This window comes from Rattus norvegicus, chromosome 10 (genome assembly GCF_021556685.1).
Source record: "Rattus norvegicus strain SHRSP/BbbUtx chromosome 10, alternate assembly SHRSP_T2T, whole genome shotgun sequence".
NCBI classification, from domain to species: domain Eukaryota; kingdom Metazoa; phylum Chordata; class Mammalia; order Rodentia; family Muridae; genus Rattus; species Rattus norvegicus.
In genome coordinates, this window is record NC_141543.1 from 16418523 (window position 1) to 16434483 (window position 15961).

At 52.1% G+C, this 15961-nt stretch overlaps 1 protein-coding gene across 1 annotated transcript in view; it reads left to right on the forward strand.

Moving 5' to 3' along the window:
* Positions 1 to 15961, forward strand: part of Ppl (periplakin) — a 46674-nt gene that overhangs the window by 14179 nt on the left and 16534 nt on the right. The window contains 8 exon segments of the mRNA NM_001106976.1: positions 6410 to 6509; positions 11936 to 12090; positions 12683 to 12803; positions 13380 to 13499; positions 13586 to 13627; positions 14540 to 14701; positions 14782 to 14889; positions 15015 to 15110. Of these exon segments, the coding sequence (NP_001100446.1) occupies positions 6410 to 6509; positions 11936 to 12090; positions 12683 to 12803; positions 13380 to 13499; positions 13586 to 13627; positions 14540 to 14701; positions 14782 to 14889; positions 15015 to 15110 (904 nt within the window).

A 15961-nucleotide genomic window follows, 5' to 3' on the forward strand; every position in this document is an offset into this window, starting at 1 on the left:
CTGGCGTAAAACACTGCCGCTCTCACAGGAACACACATGGTCATCGTTCTCTTACTCAGACCCCAAACCCAAAGAGTAAAAGCACAGGATGTTCCGGACTCAAGTCTCACCGCTTCTCTGTAAAGCAGGATAAATAATGCCAGCCTGGAGAGATGACTCTTCTCCCAGAGGACCAGAGTTGGAGTCCTAGAACACCACATAAGCTCACAACAGTCTGGAACTCCAGTTCCAGAGGATCCGACGCCCTCTTCTGGCCTCTGTGGGCACTGCACATCTGTGGTGCACAGACAACGTGCAGGCAAAACACACGTACACATAAAATAAATAAATAACTTTCGAAAACAAATTAAAATAAGTAATGCCACTCATTTTAGAGGGCAGCAGGATTCCTGAGGGGCGTCATATATACAAGGGCCTGTTCAGCACTGGGCTGGTGACAGTCAGCCTCTGGAAGCATTCTCTGGTATCTTCCAGGTAGCTGGGGTTGCCTGACCCTGAGAGCAAACCGTATAATCCCAGAACCTGAGAATCCATGCTATAGCACCAGCTGTAGCATGCTGAGAGGCCGTAGCTCAGCACGCTATAGGTGCCTTGTGCTATCCCGGCTTCTGCCGCTGCTGGCCACTGACCTGGTGGTTGGCTTCTTAGGGTTGGCAGGGCCACCGATGGCTCCTTCAGCTTCCAGCATCTGCCGCTCACCCTAGCCTCATCTCTCAGCCCCTCGGGGGGCCTTGGCATCAGGATATCCCACCCCCACCCCTTCACCAGCATCACAAGAGGGGTTCTCCCAAGGATGCCTGAAGGAGCCTGCAAGTGTGGCCAGAGGGGGAGTGTTTGCACCAATCACAGACTCTCGAATGCAAATGAAAGTGGTATTTGCACCAATCACAGCAATCCCTCTGCTAGGCTATGCAGGAAGTGCTTCCTCTACCTGGGTAGATAAAGTTTCAGGTGAGCTCCAATTCTCTGAAGCTTGAGATAGCAAAAGATGTTTTGCAAACCTTGACGGCTGGGGTGTATTGCTTTGATCAATGTGTGGTTCTCTAAAGGTGTCTACGGACTGTTCTAGTCGGCTGGTCCTGGCATGAGGGCAATCCCTCTGGCTGTTTGACTGACAGCAGTTTTGCTCAAGGCAGCCAGGGCAGCCAGCCAGAGTCCAAGAGGTGCCAATCAGGGAGCCACGCTCCAGACTCACATAGTGATTCTTGTTATTTATCTTTTGTTGATTTTTTTTTCCTGAGACAGTCTCACATTAGAATTCCCTATGTAGCCAGGGGACTCTGGTCCAGGCTGGCCTTGAATTTACAATAATCCCCACGCCTCAGCCTCTGGGAACAGATGTGTGCCGCCAATCCAGCCATCCCATCCAGCCGATCTCTTTAGAAAGAGCTTTCATGAAGCAAAATGAACTAAGTCTGCAACTCGCTCAGTGGCTACGACCCCTGAGGTTTTGCATGTTCGTTGCCGTGTACAGTCAACCACACAAGTAATTCTAGAACATTCTCGCCCCCAATTCCCAGTGCCCCCCACCCAGCACGCACCATCATTAGCACTCCTGAACCCTCTCCTGGGCCAGATCCCAGCCTCATCTAATCTGCTTTTTACCCTGGGGAATCCCTCCACTCGGATACTGTACACCATGGGTCCACTCACTCTCTGATCCTTCCTGTCTGGCACCTTTCCCTGAGCCTCCTGTTAGCAAGGTTCATCCTTACCAAAGCAGGGGTCAGAGCTTCCCTACATTTTAGGAGCCATTCAGATGGGTCACATCTTACCTATCTGCTCACTGCTCAGTTTCAAATTCTCATATGTTGTGCAGAATGTCGGGCAGACAGAAGCCACATTAACTCTCTCTTAGGTTTAAACCCAGGAGTAAAGATTCATTGGGCTGAGTGGCAATTCTACACTCAGCTGTTGCTTTGTTTGAGACAATGTCTCACTATGTAACTCTGGCTGTCCTGGAATTCACTACGGGGGCCAGGCTAGCCTTGAACTTACAGAGATCTATCTGCCTCTGCCTTCTAAGTGCTAGGAGTAAAGGCATGGGCCACCCCATGTTTGTTTGTGTGTTTTGTTTGTGTGTGTGTGTGTGTGTGTGTGTGTGTGTGTGTGTGTTTGTGAGACAGGATCTCATGTAGCTCAAGCTGGTCTCCAATTTGCTACATGTTGGAGGATGACCTTGAGCTCCTGATCTTCCTCCTGAGTGTTGGGATTGATGGTGTGAGCTACCACACTTGACTTTATTCTGGGGTGTGTGTGTGTGTGTGTGTGTGTGTAGGTAGTCAGAGGAGTCTACCTTGAGTCCTCTATCACTCTCTGCCTTGTTTCATTGAGGCAAGGTTTCTTAATGAACCTGAATGTCTCTCTGCCTGTCTCTGTTTGTCTCTGTGTCTCTCTGTGTCTCTGTCTCCCTCCCTCTGTCTTCCCTCTCAGATAGGCTGGTACCTTCCTCAGTGCTGGGGTTACATAGGTGTGTGATACCACTCCAGCTTTTACATGGGGACTGAGATCTAAACTCAGATCCAAACTGAGACACCTAATCTACCCCCATCCCCCACCCTTTGAAGACAGGTCCTCTGATAGCCCAGGCTGGCTTCATAATATGTAGCTTTAAACTCCTGACGATGCAGCCCTGCCTCCCGAGGGCTGCGATTGCAGCATGGGGGCCACACCTGGTTTATTTATGTGTCCACCTTTCCCCACATCTCTGAGCCAATTCACATCTCCCCCGCAGCTTGGGAGGTGGGTGATTTCTCCATGTTCTTGTGGCAGTTGACACAGTTTTCCATTATTCTTTTTTTATTATCACAACCAGTGGGTAAAGGTATGGCAGTTTTGAGCACATGGTATCTTAAACCAATCTATTAACTATGTGCTGTGTACTACAAGGCCTACACAAGATGTCAGGGGTGTGGACTCCGGGGACTGTCTCAGTTGGAATCCTGGCTTTGTCAGGTAATTACTGTGTGATTTGGGGAAGGTTACCTAACCTCTCTGTTCCCCATTTTCCACTTCTGTGAAGTTGGGATAATAATATGGTTCCCCATCGTGCTAATTGCAGGGTTCGAAGAAGATAAGGTCAGAGGGAGTAGGAACCTGGTGTGCAGAAAGTCGGTATCGGCGCCTATTGTTATCACAATGCATGCTGTTGCCCTGTGTTGGATCATGTGGCCTTTCCAGCATCCATCTGCTCAGCAGTCGGAGCTAAGGGGAGAACTCCCACTCTCTGTTCGCAGGCTGCGTGACTGCGGGGGAGTGTTTTGATATCTCTGAGCCTCTGTTGACCTCATCCACACAAGCCTCCCTCAGTCTTGGTGTGAAGTTGGTACAGAGGTGGTATTGACTGATGTCTGGCCAGTGACTCGGCCAAGGCCAGACAAGGAGAGTGCCTTTGTGCTCATCCTCACTCAACAGGTAGAGAGACTGAGGCTCCCGGGGAAGAGGCATGATTCCTGCCTGCAACTGTCTAAGCTCTGGCTGGTCCCTCTTAGCTGTTCTAGCCTCCTCCTGCATGCTAAACTAAGGCTCCAAACAGTGGCTTGTGCAGGCAGGAGGATGTTGGGGAAAGCCTCTCTCTGTCTCCAGATGCGGCCTATGGGAGGCAAGAGAGCAGAGAGCAGGAGCCTAGTCTCCTAAAAGCTGGGTGGGCCCTGACTGGGTCTCTCTGGAAGCTCAGCTTATCCCTCCTGACCTGGCTTCTGCATGAATTCTCTCCATTCTGATCCCTCTTGGTGAGATCTCATCTCTCCAACAGGGAGAGAGCCATGTGACCTCATCTGGTGTGGGGAGCAGGAAGGGTGTCCTAGCTGCCTAAACTGACAGAGGTCAGTCTGGGAATGACTTACAGAAGGAGGGCTCCTGGGCCTCTCTTTGGGAAAGTGCGGCTTTCTTGGTTGATTCTGCAGGAAGGGTAGCCTGGATCTTGTTCACTGTGAGCCCCTGGGCAAGGAGGGGAGTTGGGCATGCGCACTCATAATTCCCAGCTTTGCTCACCTTGGTCAGTACCTGCCATGCTGGTCCCCAACTGCTGGCGGGTACCCAGGAGAACCTAAGAAACATACAGTGACAGTATGCAGTGTCCTAGGCTCTAGCGACCTGGACCCTGGGGCTTGCGGCACTGCACAGGATCCTCAGTCTCTCCTGTACCAGAGGGATCACTTTGAGGATCTAGTCCCCCAGCCCCATCCTCTACCCCTGTCTAACACAAAGGATGCACCCAGGACCTACCTTTCTTCGTAGCCTCTCTTTACTGCACATTCTGGCCAAGATCCCAAACTCATCCACATTTTTCGAAACCCATTTATATATACAATGGAATATTACTTAGGTGGGAAAGGAGCAGAGTTGTCACAAAGACTGTGACAGGGATGGGTCTCCCAGACACGAGGAGAAGCTAGCCATGAAGGGCTACAGATAAAATGTTAAGCATAAGATAGGTAGGGTGATGGTTGCAAGGAGGGGAGGGGATCAAGAGATTGGAAGCAGTCACTAATGGGCGTGGGGACTTGGGGATGGCAAACACATTCTTCAGTCAGGCAGTGGCAATGCCTGTGAAAGTCTGTACTGAAACCCACCCACCGTGTGTATTTTTGAATGGACAAACTAATGTGGTGCTAATTGCTTCTTCAAGCAGATACTGAACTTGGCCCTGTGGCCTGCACCTGTTACATTGTTACCAGCCAGACAGCCAGGTCTGGCTCTATCACAGTTGTGGGTGGGGGAGGAGCTGTACATGGGTGGGGCTTTAACCGGGAGCTATCCCCAGGTGACTGCCAGCAGATGGCTGTGATCACAGGTAGGAACAGCAGCAGGGGCAGCCATCCCAAGTCACCAGCCTTGTGCAGGCCTCCGGTTCCAGGACCTTCAGGCCTACAAGTGTTACAGATGTTTTGTTCTGTGTCACCACTCTGGACACAGAATCTAGGGCCATGTTAACGCTGGGATATCACTACAGACCTGATTGTCAGCCCGCTTTTTGCTTTTTATTTGAGGCAGGGTCTCACCAAGTTACCCAAGCCAGCCTTGAACTTACTGCGCAACCCTGTCAGGCTTTGAACGTGTGATCCTCCTACCTCAGCCTCCCAAGTAGATGGAATGACAAGCCTGCACCACCAGGCTCAGCCATATTCCAACTCAGGCAGGCCTGGCCACTGGGACTCCCAAGCCACCAAATGTTCTACATTTCAGGCAGGCCTAAGAAAACAGAATTCCTCAGCCCATGACGGCCCAGCGCTACAGGTCTCTGTGGCCTCACATCGCAGCTACCTTTGTTCCTTTTGTCATCGGTGATCACTATTCTGTGGCTTAACCCCTTATGATGTCAGGGCTTCTGGGGTCCAGGGATGTTGATACCCAAACTGACAGTCTCAGGGAAGGCACTACAGAAGGGAATCTTCCAGCCAACGCCCCAAGTGAGGCAACCCTTGCTTGTATAAGCAAAAAAGCATCTCTAGCAATCACAGCACACCCTGCATGCAAATGAAGGTTCCTGTTTGCACCAATCACAGCAGTCCTGATAGAATATCAGGGAAAGTGCCCCTCCTCTGGCTTGTGTAGGAATAGTTCTAGGGTCATCTTGAGTTCACCCAGGTTTGTGACATCAAAAAGCCTAATGCAAAACTGTTTCAAACAGTTCTGACACCAGCTGCCTTCAGGAGCCATGACAGCCCGCTGTGGTTGCCATGTCGTTTATTCAAGGTGTCTGTGGAGTGCAGGAAACAGAGCTGGCATGAGAGGCAGTCCTGCTATCTGTCTGACTGACAGTCTTTTTGCAGGAGGCAGCCAGGGCAGCATGGAGAGTCCACACTCAATGTCTTTGTTTATTTACTGGGTCATGTGATTGGCAGTGGCTGCCATAAGAACCCGAAAGACTGTCATTAGTACTCAAAGTGATTTCTTTTTCCTTTTTTTTTTTTTTTTTTTTCCGGAGCTGGGGACCGAACCCAGGGCCTTGCGCTTGCTAGGCAAGCGCTCTACCACTGAGCTAAATCCCCAATCCCCTCAAAGTGATTTTTACAAACTTTGACAGTGCCTTAAGTGGTAAACACTTCAACACGCCAAGTGTCACAGGAAGAGCTGAGTCCCCCTCATCTGTCTCAGTTCTAACACGGATGGCTTGAGTTAGTGGTGGACGCCAGCCAACACAGAGAGGCCAACCCCAGTGGAAAAAATCAAAGTCTTATGTTTTGACAACAGAGCAGAATAGGAGCTTTAAATCCAATGGACAAAGCAAAGGCCGATGCCCCTGCCCTGTGCACTATTTGTGTGTAGGTGGCTGCATCCTGTGCGGACAGGCTAGCTCCTGGAAGTCTGGCTGGGTTGGCAGGTCCGGCCTGGGGCTCAGGGAGGGACCAGCCTGGGAGGCTGGGGCTGGCACTGAGTCCCACCTCCCTGCTCCTTCCATTCGCAGCATCTCCAACAAGGAACTCTCAGATCTGATTGAGCAGCTGCAGAAGAATGCGGACCAGGTGGAAAGGAACATTGTGGACACCGAGGCCAAGATGCAGAGTGTGAGTACCGGCTTCCCCTTCTAGGGCCTTCTCCATCGTAGTCTTCACTCAGGAACACCATTCCAGGCTCACCCACACCCAGAGTCTTTGTGGTTGCTACAAGCACAGCTCTTGGCATCTAGAGCCTGCAGTACTCAGTCCAGCTACGGCCGGCCGAGGAAAAGAACCTGCCCAGCCCAGCGCTTCAGGGATGTTGAGTTCCTGCACTGGGAGAAAAACGGATGGTGGTGACTAGGCAACCTAGTAACAATTCCTTGGCTTACACTGTCCTCAAGGAAGATCAAAAGTTCCTCCTCGGTGGAGCTTCCCCTGGGTGGAGCCTCCACTTGTGAGAACTCTTATCTGCCTAACCTCTGCTAGGATCTGCACTTGAACTCACTGAGTTATCTCTCCACTGTATGACTCCCTCCCAGGGTGTTGCAGGTTCCAGGAAACCTAGCAAGTTCCACTCAGACACCGGGGGCATTCTCCCAGCGTACCTCCAGTATCTGGACAATTCCTCCTTTGCTGGGGAATACATATCACTTTCCTACTCTTCCTCTCCCCTACCCCCGCAATCCCAGCGCTGGGGGTGAAACTCAGGACATTGGCATCAGTCCTGCTAGGCAAGCCCTCTTCTGGACTTCTGGATGAGGTGCCAAGAGAACTGGCAATGAGTCAGGGACAGCTGGCCCCAGGAGTGTTTGTAAGTGGAACTGCTAAGCTGGGCCAAGAAAATGAGCAGGAAAGCCAGACTACGTTTGGATCTCAGAGCACAGTGTCTCTGAGTGTCAGCGGGTCCTGGTACTGTTCCTGCCACACTTACACTCTAGCGTGGGTTGTTGTTTGTCTGGAATTCAAGTGTAGCCAGGAGCTATGCTTCATCTGGCATCTTAGTCACCAGATGACCAAGACCCAGCCCTGAGCAGTATGGAACCGAGGGTTGGGAAGTCATGGCTCACCAGGCCCCACTGTTGTCTCTAGCCGTTGTTGTGGCTGCTCCTGCCTCCAGAGACCAGGTGAGCACTCCCAGGGCCAGTCTACAGACGGCCCAGAGCACCCAGAGGATAGAGTAGGGGTGAGGTGGCAAGTAGGGCCACTGGGGTCAGGAAGCCAGGGAGGTCCTGGCCCAGGATAGCCCTGCAGGGACTGAGAAGTGTGCTTGCCTTCCTCCCACTTGGAATTCTTGAGCACTCATCCTCAGACTCTATCTCTCACCTCTCAGAGTACCTCTCCCTCCCAACATGCCACTGGGATTTTTTTAAATTTTCTGTTATCCCCTCTCCTGGCACCCAGCAATGGTGTTCTATTTGTTTCCTTTCCTAAATGAAAATCATCTTAGTGGGATGTGTCTGTTTTTCCTCACAACCAGAATAGTGTGTGCTCATAACTAACATTTTTAGGTCATATAAACAATATGCTGTGGGAACCTAAAATCTTCCAGAATCCTGTTATGTGGGCATTGGCGTGTGTGTGTGTGTGTGTGTGTGTGTGTGTGTGTGTGTGTGTGACAGAGAGAGAGAGAGAGAGAGAGAGAGAGAGAGAGAGAGAGAGAGAGAGAGAATATGAGAAAATATGAGAATATGCAGGTTCCTGCTTGCCTGTGTGTCTGCTGGGGGAATGACTCAGACAGTAACAGCCTGCCTGTGCTTGTGTGCACATGTGCATGTGTGCATGTGTGCACGTGTGCGTGTGTGCATGTGTGCATGCAGTGCTGGGGACAGAGCTAGGACTGAGTGCACACTAGGCAGATGCTATACCACTGAGCAGCCCAACCCTGGGCTGCAGCATTTTTTCTTTTTTATTTGTTTTCTTTTTTGTTTGAGACAGGGTTTCTCTGTGTAGCCCTGGCTATCCTGGAAGTCACTCTGTGGACCAGGCTGGCCTCAAATTCACAGAGATCTTCCCGCCCCTGCCTCCGGAGCGCTGAAATTAAAGGCCTCTGCCACCTCTGACAGGCTCTGAGCAGCTTCTTAATTTCAACAGAACAAAGTTGAAAAGAAGAAACCAGCCGCCACTTTTCGAAGAGTACATGGGCCAAGTCATCTCCTTCCTCTGTCCTTTCTTCTCTCTCCCATTCCCCCTCCTTCCCTCCTTCCTTCCTTCCTTCCTCTCATTTGTAGAAGGTATCGTATCGCCTGAGTGTTTTCCTGAACTTTCTGTTTTAAATCCTCGAGAGATACTTGAGTAGCATAGCTGAACTGCTTATAGGGCCACATGTTGGCCTCCTCCCCATTGGCAGGGAGCCCTTCACCTTAGGCAATGCCCCTGCTCTCTCTTCCCCCGGCCACTCCCCTACTCTGTCTCTGCGTTACACAACCTGCATATCGCTATCCAGTGACGTGTCCTGTGTGCAGACAGGCCTGAAGGACAGACGGAGTTCCTCTGTAGTGTCTCCCCCAACACTGCCGGTGCCCACCCTGGACCACGTGGCTCTCCTACCTGTCCATCAGCGAACCTGACATGCACTGGCCCTATTAGTTCCTCTGGCCCGAAGGACCATTCAATCAGGGCCCCAGAAGTGACCTCCATCTGTGGATTCACCCCTGTGGATCTGTGCTTTGGTAGATCGTCACCTGGGCAGGATTGAATACCTGGTTGGGAATTTTCTAGAAAGCCTTTGGCGCTCACCCCCTAGAGGTGACCCCTCCACAGCTCCCCACCAACTCACTGTTCATTAGTTTGGCTGGCTCAAGCCCTTAGTCACCCACCCAGTGTCCCCAAGCAGGTCTCCTCATCTCAGTCAGAGGTGTTCCCACCCCAGACTCACCTGTAGGATCCAGTAATGATTAACAGATTTGCTTCTGAAACATTAATCTTTGACACTGTGGGGCCCAGGGTGACTGAGAAAATAATATTCCGCCAAGCCAGGAAGCATGGTGTGTTGCCTGCCCCAGGTCAGCAACACCTGGCCCACGGGCCTTGCACTCCACAGCCTCAGCTCCAGGCCACCGGGAGAGCCTGGCTCCCGTCCTGCTCCATCTCCCCAGGTAGTCATGGATGGGAAGCCTGGATCCCATCTCCTCAGCCACAAGAGCTGAGTTCTTGTCACCTGACTGGGCCGTCTCTCATCCGTCCTTCCTCTTTTCCTTTAGGTATTTCTGGTTTTATTCTTATTGTCCCAGTCCGAAGGAGGGAACCCAAGGTCTCTCCTGCTAAGCACACACACTGCCACTGGGCTGCACCTCCATGTCCTCAGCTCTGCCCTCTTCCTCTTCCTCCTTTCAGACAGTCCCTCGAATCCCAGGCTGGCTTTGAACTGATGATATAACTGAGTCTGGTTCTTTTCCTTGTCCTTCCTCCCTTTGTTTGTGTTTTAGATTTATTTGTTTGTTTGCTTGTGACGTGTGCTCACACCATGGCACATATATGAAGAGTGCAAGGCAACTTGTAGGAGTTGGTTCTCTCTGTCTACCATGTAGGTCCTGGAATTGAACTCGGTTCATCAGGCCTGGGGGCAGATGCCCCACCCACTGAGCAATCCTACCAGGAACCTTCCTGAGTTTCGTTCTGTATTTTTAAAGATTTACTTGTTTCTGTTGTGTATGTCTGGCTGTTCTGCCTGAATCTATGTTGGTGTATCACATGACCTCACACCCAGGGAGGTCAGAAGAGGGCTTTGGGTCCACAGGAATTGGAGGATCCTGTGAGTTGTGTGAGCGCTAGGAACTGAAGCCAGGTCCTCTGAAAGAGTAGTCATTGGCCTTAACACTGAACCACCTCTCCAACCCCAGTTCCCTTTGTGGGTTTTTTTTTTTTTGTTTTGTTTTTTTTGTTTTTTGTTTTTTGTTTTTTTGAAATAAGGTTTTGTTATATACTGGCTGCTGACCTTGAATGTAATTCTTCCCCCTCAGTCCCTCCTGTGCCGAAATCACCTTCCTACCACCTTTCCTCCCACATTTAAAAGTGATGGCTGCTTTACATCTTACAAGATGTATGTGGTCCAGTGTGCCACCCAGTATTGTTAGAATCTCGGTAGAGCTTCGTGGTGGTCTCACAGACAGGTGTCAGTGGGCTCTCTCTGCCGTTTCTACTCATGACCTTCCGTAGCCCCGTGCCAAGCAGCTGCCTTTCTGCCTCCCGCCCTTGGGTCTGCCTGTTGGCACTTCTTACCTTAGTGGAATCCCATGCTCTTGGTCACTGTGTTTCCCCACCCCACCCCCCACCTCAGCCCCACCCCATCACTGTGTATGTTTCTCTCGCCAGTCTTGTTTTCCTGGGGGAATTACTTCTGCCGCTGGGAGGCATCCCCAGCACAGTTTCTCTCTTCTGCTTTCTGGGCTGCTCGGACGGAATCCGGGTCCTTGCACCTGTTAGGCACCTACACACTGAACTGCTCCTCAGCCTCGACTTTCCTCTTCTGAAGGCAGCTAGAGATGGGAAGCCCACTGCCAGCCAGCCCGCAGGAGGCCTTACTGCTGTGGGCATCCCAGTGTTGCTTATCCTACCTTCAGTCTAACTCACTGACATCCTCGCTTTCTCTATGAACTCTGAGACCCTTAGGGATCCATCCCTGGACACCAGCTTGGTGCTAAACACACAGCCAGGCTTCATGGTTGCCGGAGTAGACAGACTGTGTCTAGAAGCACTGCCCTAGGGTTGAAGGGATGACTCAAGGATTTAATAGCACTTGCTGCTCACTCAGAGCACCCACATCATGGTTTGGTTCCCAGCACCCACGATGGGCAGTTTACAACTGCCTGCAAATCTAGCTTCAGGGGATCTGACGCCCCCTAGTGGCCTCTGTATGCATACACACACACACACACACACACACTCTCTCTCTCTCTCTCTCTCTCTCTCTCTCTCTCTAAATATCTACCCACCCACTTTTCCTTCTATCACCACTGTGGCCAGCCCAACCCTATTGCTGACGGCCGGCTGCATGGCTCCTGGAAGCCTCAACTTAGGCATAAAAGAAGCCATGTGATTGGCTCCTTCCTTGGGGTCCCTCTGTGTTCTGGGTCCACAGGTCATGTGAACAGTCCTCACTCTGCTCTGGTCTCCCTCACATCCCTGCCTCCACTAGTCTGCTGGTCCCTCAGTTGTGGCTTGCTGTCTTTCCTCGGGGACTTTGCACAGGCTGCCTCCTCTGCCTAGAACACACTTTTCTTCTGTCTTTCATCCTAGCTTATGTTAGCGCCTCAGAAGTGTCTCCCTGAACTCTGGAGCAAATGTGGGTCCCCTTGTTCCCTCTCTAGTGCCTGTGGGGTGTCTGCCAGCTTGCCTTTTGGGCAGTCTCCCAACTTGTGCTATGAACACCAGACAGGCAGAGCCATGCCTAGACACCAGTGGGACTGTTTACTCCTGTGTCTCCGTGCCAAGCTGTTTGATGAGAGCCGGTCTGGACAAAGCCAGAGGAGCCCCTGCTGGCCCTGCCCCTCAGACCCTGTGGTATCACTATGGACTCTTGAGTCTCCACTGTTACCCTTTCTTTTCCTTCTCAGGACTTGGCCCGGATGCAAGACGGGCAGCTCCCTGAGCACCGGGATGCGACCCTGCAGAATGTGTCTGACTCAGAAAAGCTGCTGTACGTACTGGAGGCAGACTCAGCCATCGCCAAGCACATGAAGCACCCACAGGGGGACATGATCGCCGAGGAGTAAGTCCTTTCTGTGTAGTCCCCAGTGAGCGTGCTAGGCTGGGGTCTAGGCAGGAGGACCGGAGAGCGACAGCCCTCAGGCCCCCTTTCCTGTAAGGGTTACACAGGGCAAGCGAACCCCAAAGCTGCACGCCAGAGGCCTTAAGTTCTACTTAATGGCCAGGCTGTAACTGGTGACTGAGGTTTTGAGGGCTGACGATCCCCCTGCTTCAAGACTCAATGCCAGCCATCGTGTTACCTGAGCTTATGGTCACGCTGCAGCTCAACATGGTGATCCAGCACCCCATGGTTTAGGGGTCTTTCCATGCTCTGTGTCCCCCAAGCTTGTCATTATGTGACACAGCCCTGCCTGTGCCTGGGTTGGGCGTGTGCTCCAGTGAACAGTGGTCTTGCCCATTTCTTCCAAGACCTTCTATAGTAGCCTTTCAGGAAACAGGAGAGGAGAGGGTGGGAACGTGATTGGAAGAACAACAGGATTCAGAATTAGTCTGCTGCCCACAGTCACTGTCCCCTGTCCTCCAGGGCACTGACCTGAAGCTCAAGCCGAGGTTTACCTGATGACCACTAACATGGTAGCTTCTCCCACACACAGCATCCGCCAGCTGAAAGAGCGTGTGACCAACCTGCGGGGCAAACACAAGCAGATGTACAGCCTGGCAGTGAGAGAGGCTGACCCGAAGGTCAACTGGGATGCACTGGTGGATGAGAAACTGGTATGGCCTGGAGCAGGGTCACCCCACAGCACCTCGGCCCTGCTAAGTAGGGGACAGCATTATGAAGTCCTCTGGAGTTGTATAACTGAGAACAATGGGGCTCAGAGAAGGACAGTACGCAGCCTGGAGTCACACAGCCAGACCTCGGTTCCCCACTAGTTATACCATGCCCCCTCGTGCCTACCTTGCCAGTGTCCTAACAAGGCTATGTGGGCAGGCTGGGGAAGCTTGTCTCCCCCAAGGCGAAGCTTGTGGCGGGCGTAGCTGGGTGTCCTGTGGCATGTCTCGGCAGCTGTTAGCAGTGTGACCCTGGGGAAGAGACTTCCTTTCACATGTCTGCCTGTAAAATGAAAACAGGGGCCCACAGGTCACTATGAGATTAAGGGGTGACATATATAATACAGGAGCATTAGCAGTGGTCCAGAGAGATGCTTGCCACCACTCAGTCCAGAGAAATGAGGGAAAAAGCACACACACCCTGCCCTGCCAGGGACCGACAGCCATGCTTCCAAGGGTTAGGCCGGCTCTGCTCCAAAGCCTTATCTTTGTCCTGGTGTCTCTTCACCCACCCACCAGGACAAGCTGAGCAGCCAGAGTTTTGGGACTGACCTTCCTCTGGTGGACAGCCAGGTGGAGCAACACAACATCTTCCACAATGAAGTCAAAGCCATCGGGCCCCACCTGGCCAAGGACAAGGTGTGTATGTGGTGGAGTCTTTGTGGAGGTATGGGGCAGAGAGGGGGCACACTTGGTCTAACCTCAGCCCTTGACCCTGTCCACAGGAGCAGAACAGCGAACTCCAAGCCAAGTATCAGAAGTTGCTGGTGAGAAGCCCTGGGAGGCGGGATAGGGCGGGAGGCTTATGGGCTGAGGCCACACCGCTCTAACAGTGACAGCTCTAGTGTCACCACAGTGGTTTGTGAGGTGCCAGGGATGGAACAAGGGCTTTGTGCATCCTATTAGGTCAGCGTTCTGCCATCTGAGTTACGCTAAGCCCTGCTCAGTTCTTCACGTAGCATCGCCACATGCCAAGCTGATGCCATGCAATTTGAGTATGGTCCAGGCAGTGTGTGCACAAGTACCTGCATGTATGACGTGCGTGCTTGTCATTCTTTTTCTACCAAACAAAGTGCAAGCCTCCTACTCCTCCCTAACCCTTCCTAGCTCTGAGTGCCTCCAGATGCTTCTATGGGCACGCATAAGCGGCTGAGACATAGCTTGGTTTGGAGAGTGCTTGCCCTAGAAAGCATGAAGCCCTGGGTTCCACCCCTATTTCCAAATAAAGCCCAGGCATGGGGATGCACACAGGTCATCCTAGCACCTGAGAAAAGAGGCAAGAGGGTCAGGAGTTTAGGGGCATAACAAGTTTGAGGCCATCCTGGGCTACATGAGACCCTGCCTCAAGTGAGTAAATAAATTACTAATGATAAAAAAGCAAATGTGGAAGGCATGGCTGGTGTTTATCGAGTGCTAGCTATGTGCCAGATGGCAAACCGAAGCCTCAAGGAGACATCAGTACCACTGGGATCTTTGTTCTTTGTTACTGGTGTGTCCTCAGTGCCTAAAACCGTGCTACACACCTACTTGGTGCTCAATAAACACCTGCAAGTGAATGTTTCGGAAGATCAGGTGACTTAGCAGGGGTTGGGGGACTGGCTGGGAAGTAGCAGGTTGGCAGTAGTAGGAGGCAGGCAAGGAAGCCCAGCCCGCGTCTTCGCCTCGTTCTCACCCCTCAGGCAGCATCACAGGCTCGGCAGCAGCACCTGAGCTCGCTGCAGGATTACATGCAGCGCTGCACCAATGAGCTGTACTGGCTGGACCAGCAAGCCAAGGGCCGCATACAGTATGACTGGAGTGACCGCAACCTCGACTACCCCAGCCGCCGGCGCCAGTACGAGGTGGGCACAGGCCGGGTGCAGGTATGGAGCGGGGCACAGGGCTGCCAAGTTGGGCACTGACCCCATCTGCTTCCTGACAGAATTTCATCAACCGGAACCTGGAGGCCAAAGAAGAGAGAATCAACAAACTGCACACTGAAGGCGACCAGCTGCTGACAGCCGAGCACCCGGGGAGGAACTCCATTGAGGTACAGTTCCCTCATAGGCGAGGCACCTCCCGTCCTCTTCCCGCCCCGCCTGGTTTTCTATCAGTCCCTCTCCTGACAGCCCAGGCGTCTAGGCTGCAGTGATGGGTCTCTCGTCTTCCCGGCAGGCACACATGGAGGCGGTGCACGCGGAGTGGAAGGAGTACCTGAACCTGCTCATCTGTGAGGAGAGCCACCTGAAATACATGGAAGACTATCACCAAGTGGGTACCTGCCTGGCTGCAGCGCGTGTAGGGTTCAGGAGTCCCTGGGTGCATACGGAGCCCCTCGCATGCATGTGGAGGTCAGGGGACAGCTTCCGTGAGTGAGTGTCTCCACCATGGCATCAGGGGACTCGACTCAGGTCATCGTGCATTGAGCATTTTTATCTGCTGAGAGATTTCACTAGCCCAGGGTTTTGACTTTCTGACGTAGGATCTCATGTAGCCCAGGCTAACCACTATCTGTGTGATAGAGGATAAACTTGACTCCCAATCCTCCTGTTGGGTTGAAACCTAACTCCACTTGTTGGGTTTAATTTTGCAGAGTTGCACAAAACATAAGCCTTGCTATTTTAGCTCCCCTTTCAAGAAAACTAACATTCCTACCCCACCCCCCTTTTTCGAGACAAGTCCTCAATATCTAGTCCAGACTGTCCTTACATTCAAACTCCCAACCATTCTCCTGCCTCAGCCTCTAGAGTAGCACCACCATGCCCAATTCATTTTTCACTACTGTACCATTTATTACATCAATAATATAGGACAACCTCACCCCTGTTTCCCGAACTTTCTCATCAGACAAATAGAAATTGAGTGCCCGCCCCCAGCGCGCGCACACACACACACACACACACACACACACCAGCCTGATGACCTCTGACCTGTCTCTAGATTTGCCTGGTATCAGCTAGAGTGAGCATAAAGGATACAGAACGGTGCCTCTTGCCCTGTGTGTCTGGCTTTTCTCACTAAGCATGGTGGCCCGATCTCAGTGTAGCACGTTTTTATTCTTATGGCCAAGCCTGTTGTCCAGGTGGGCACCCGTTTGCATACCTATCTATTCATAGACACTT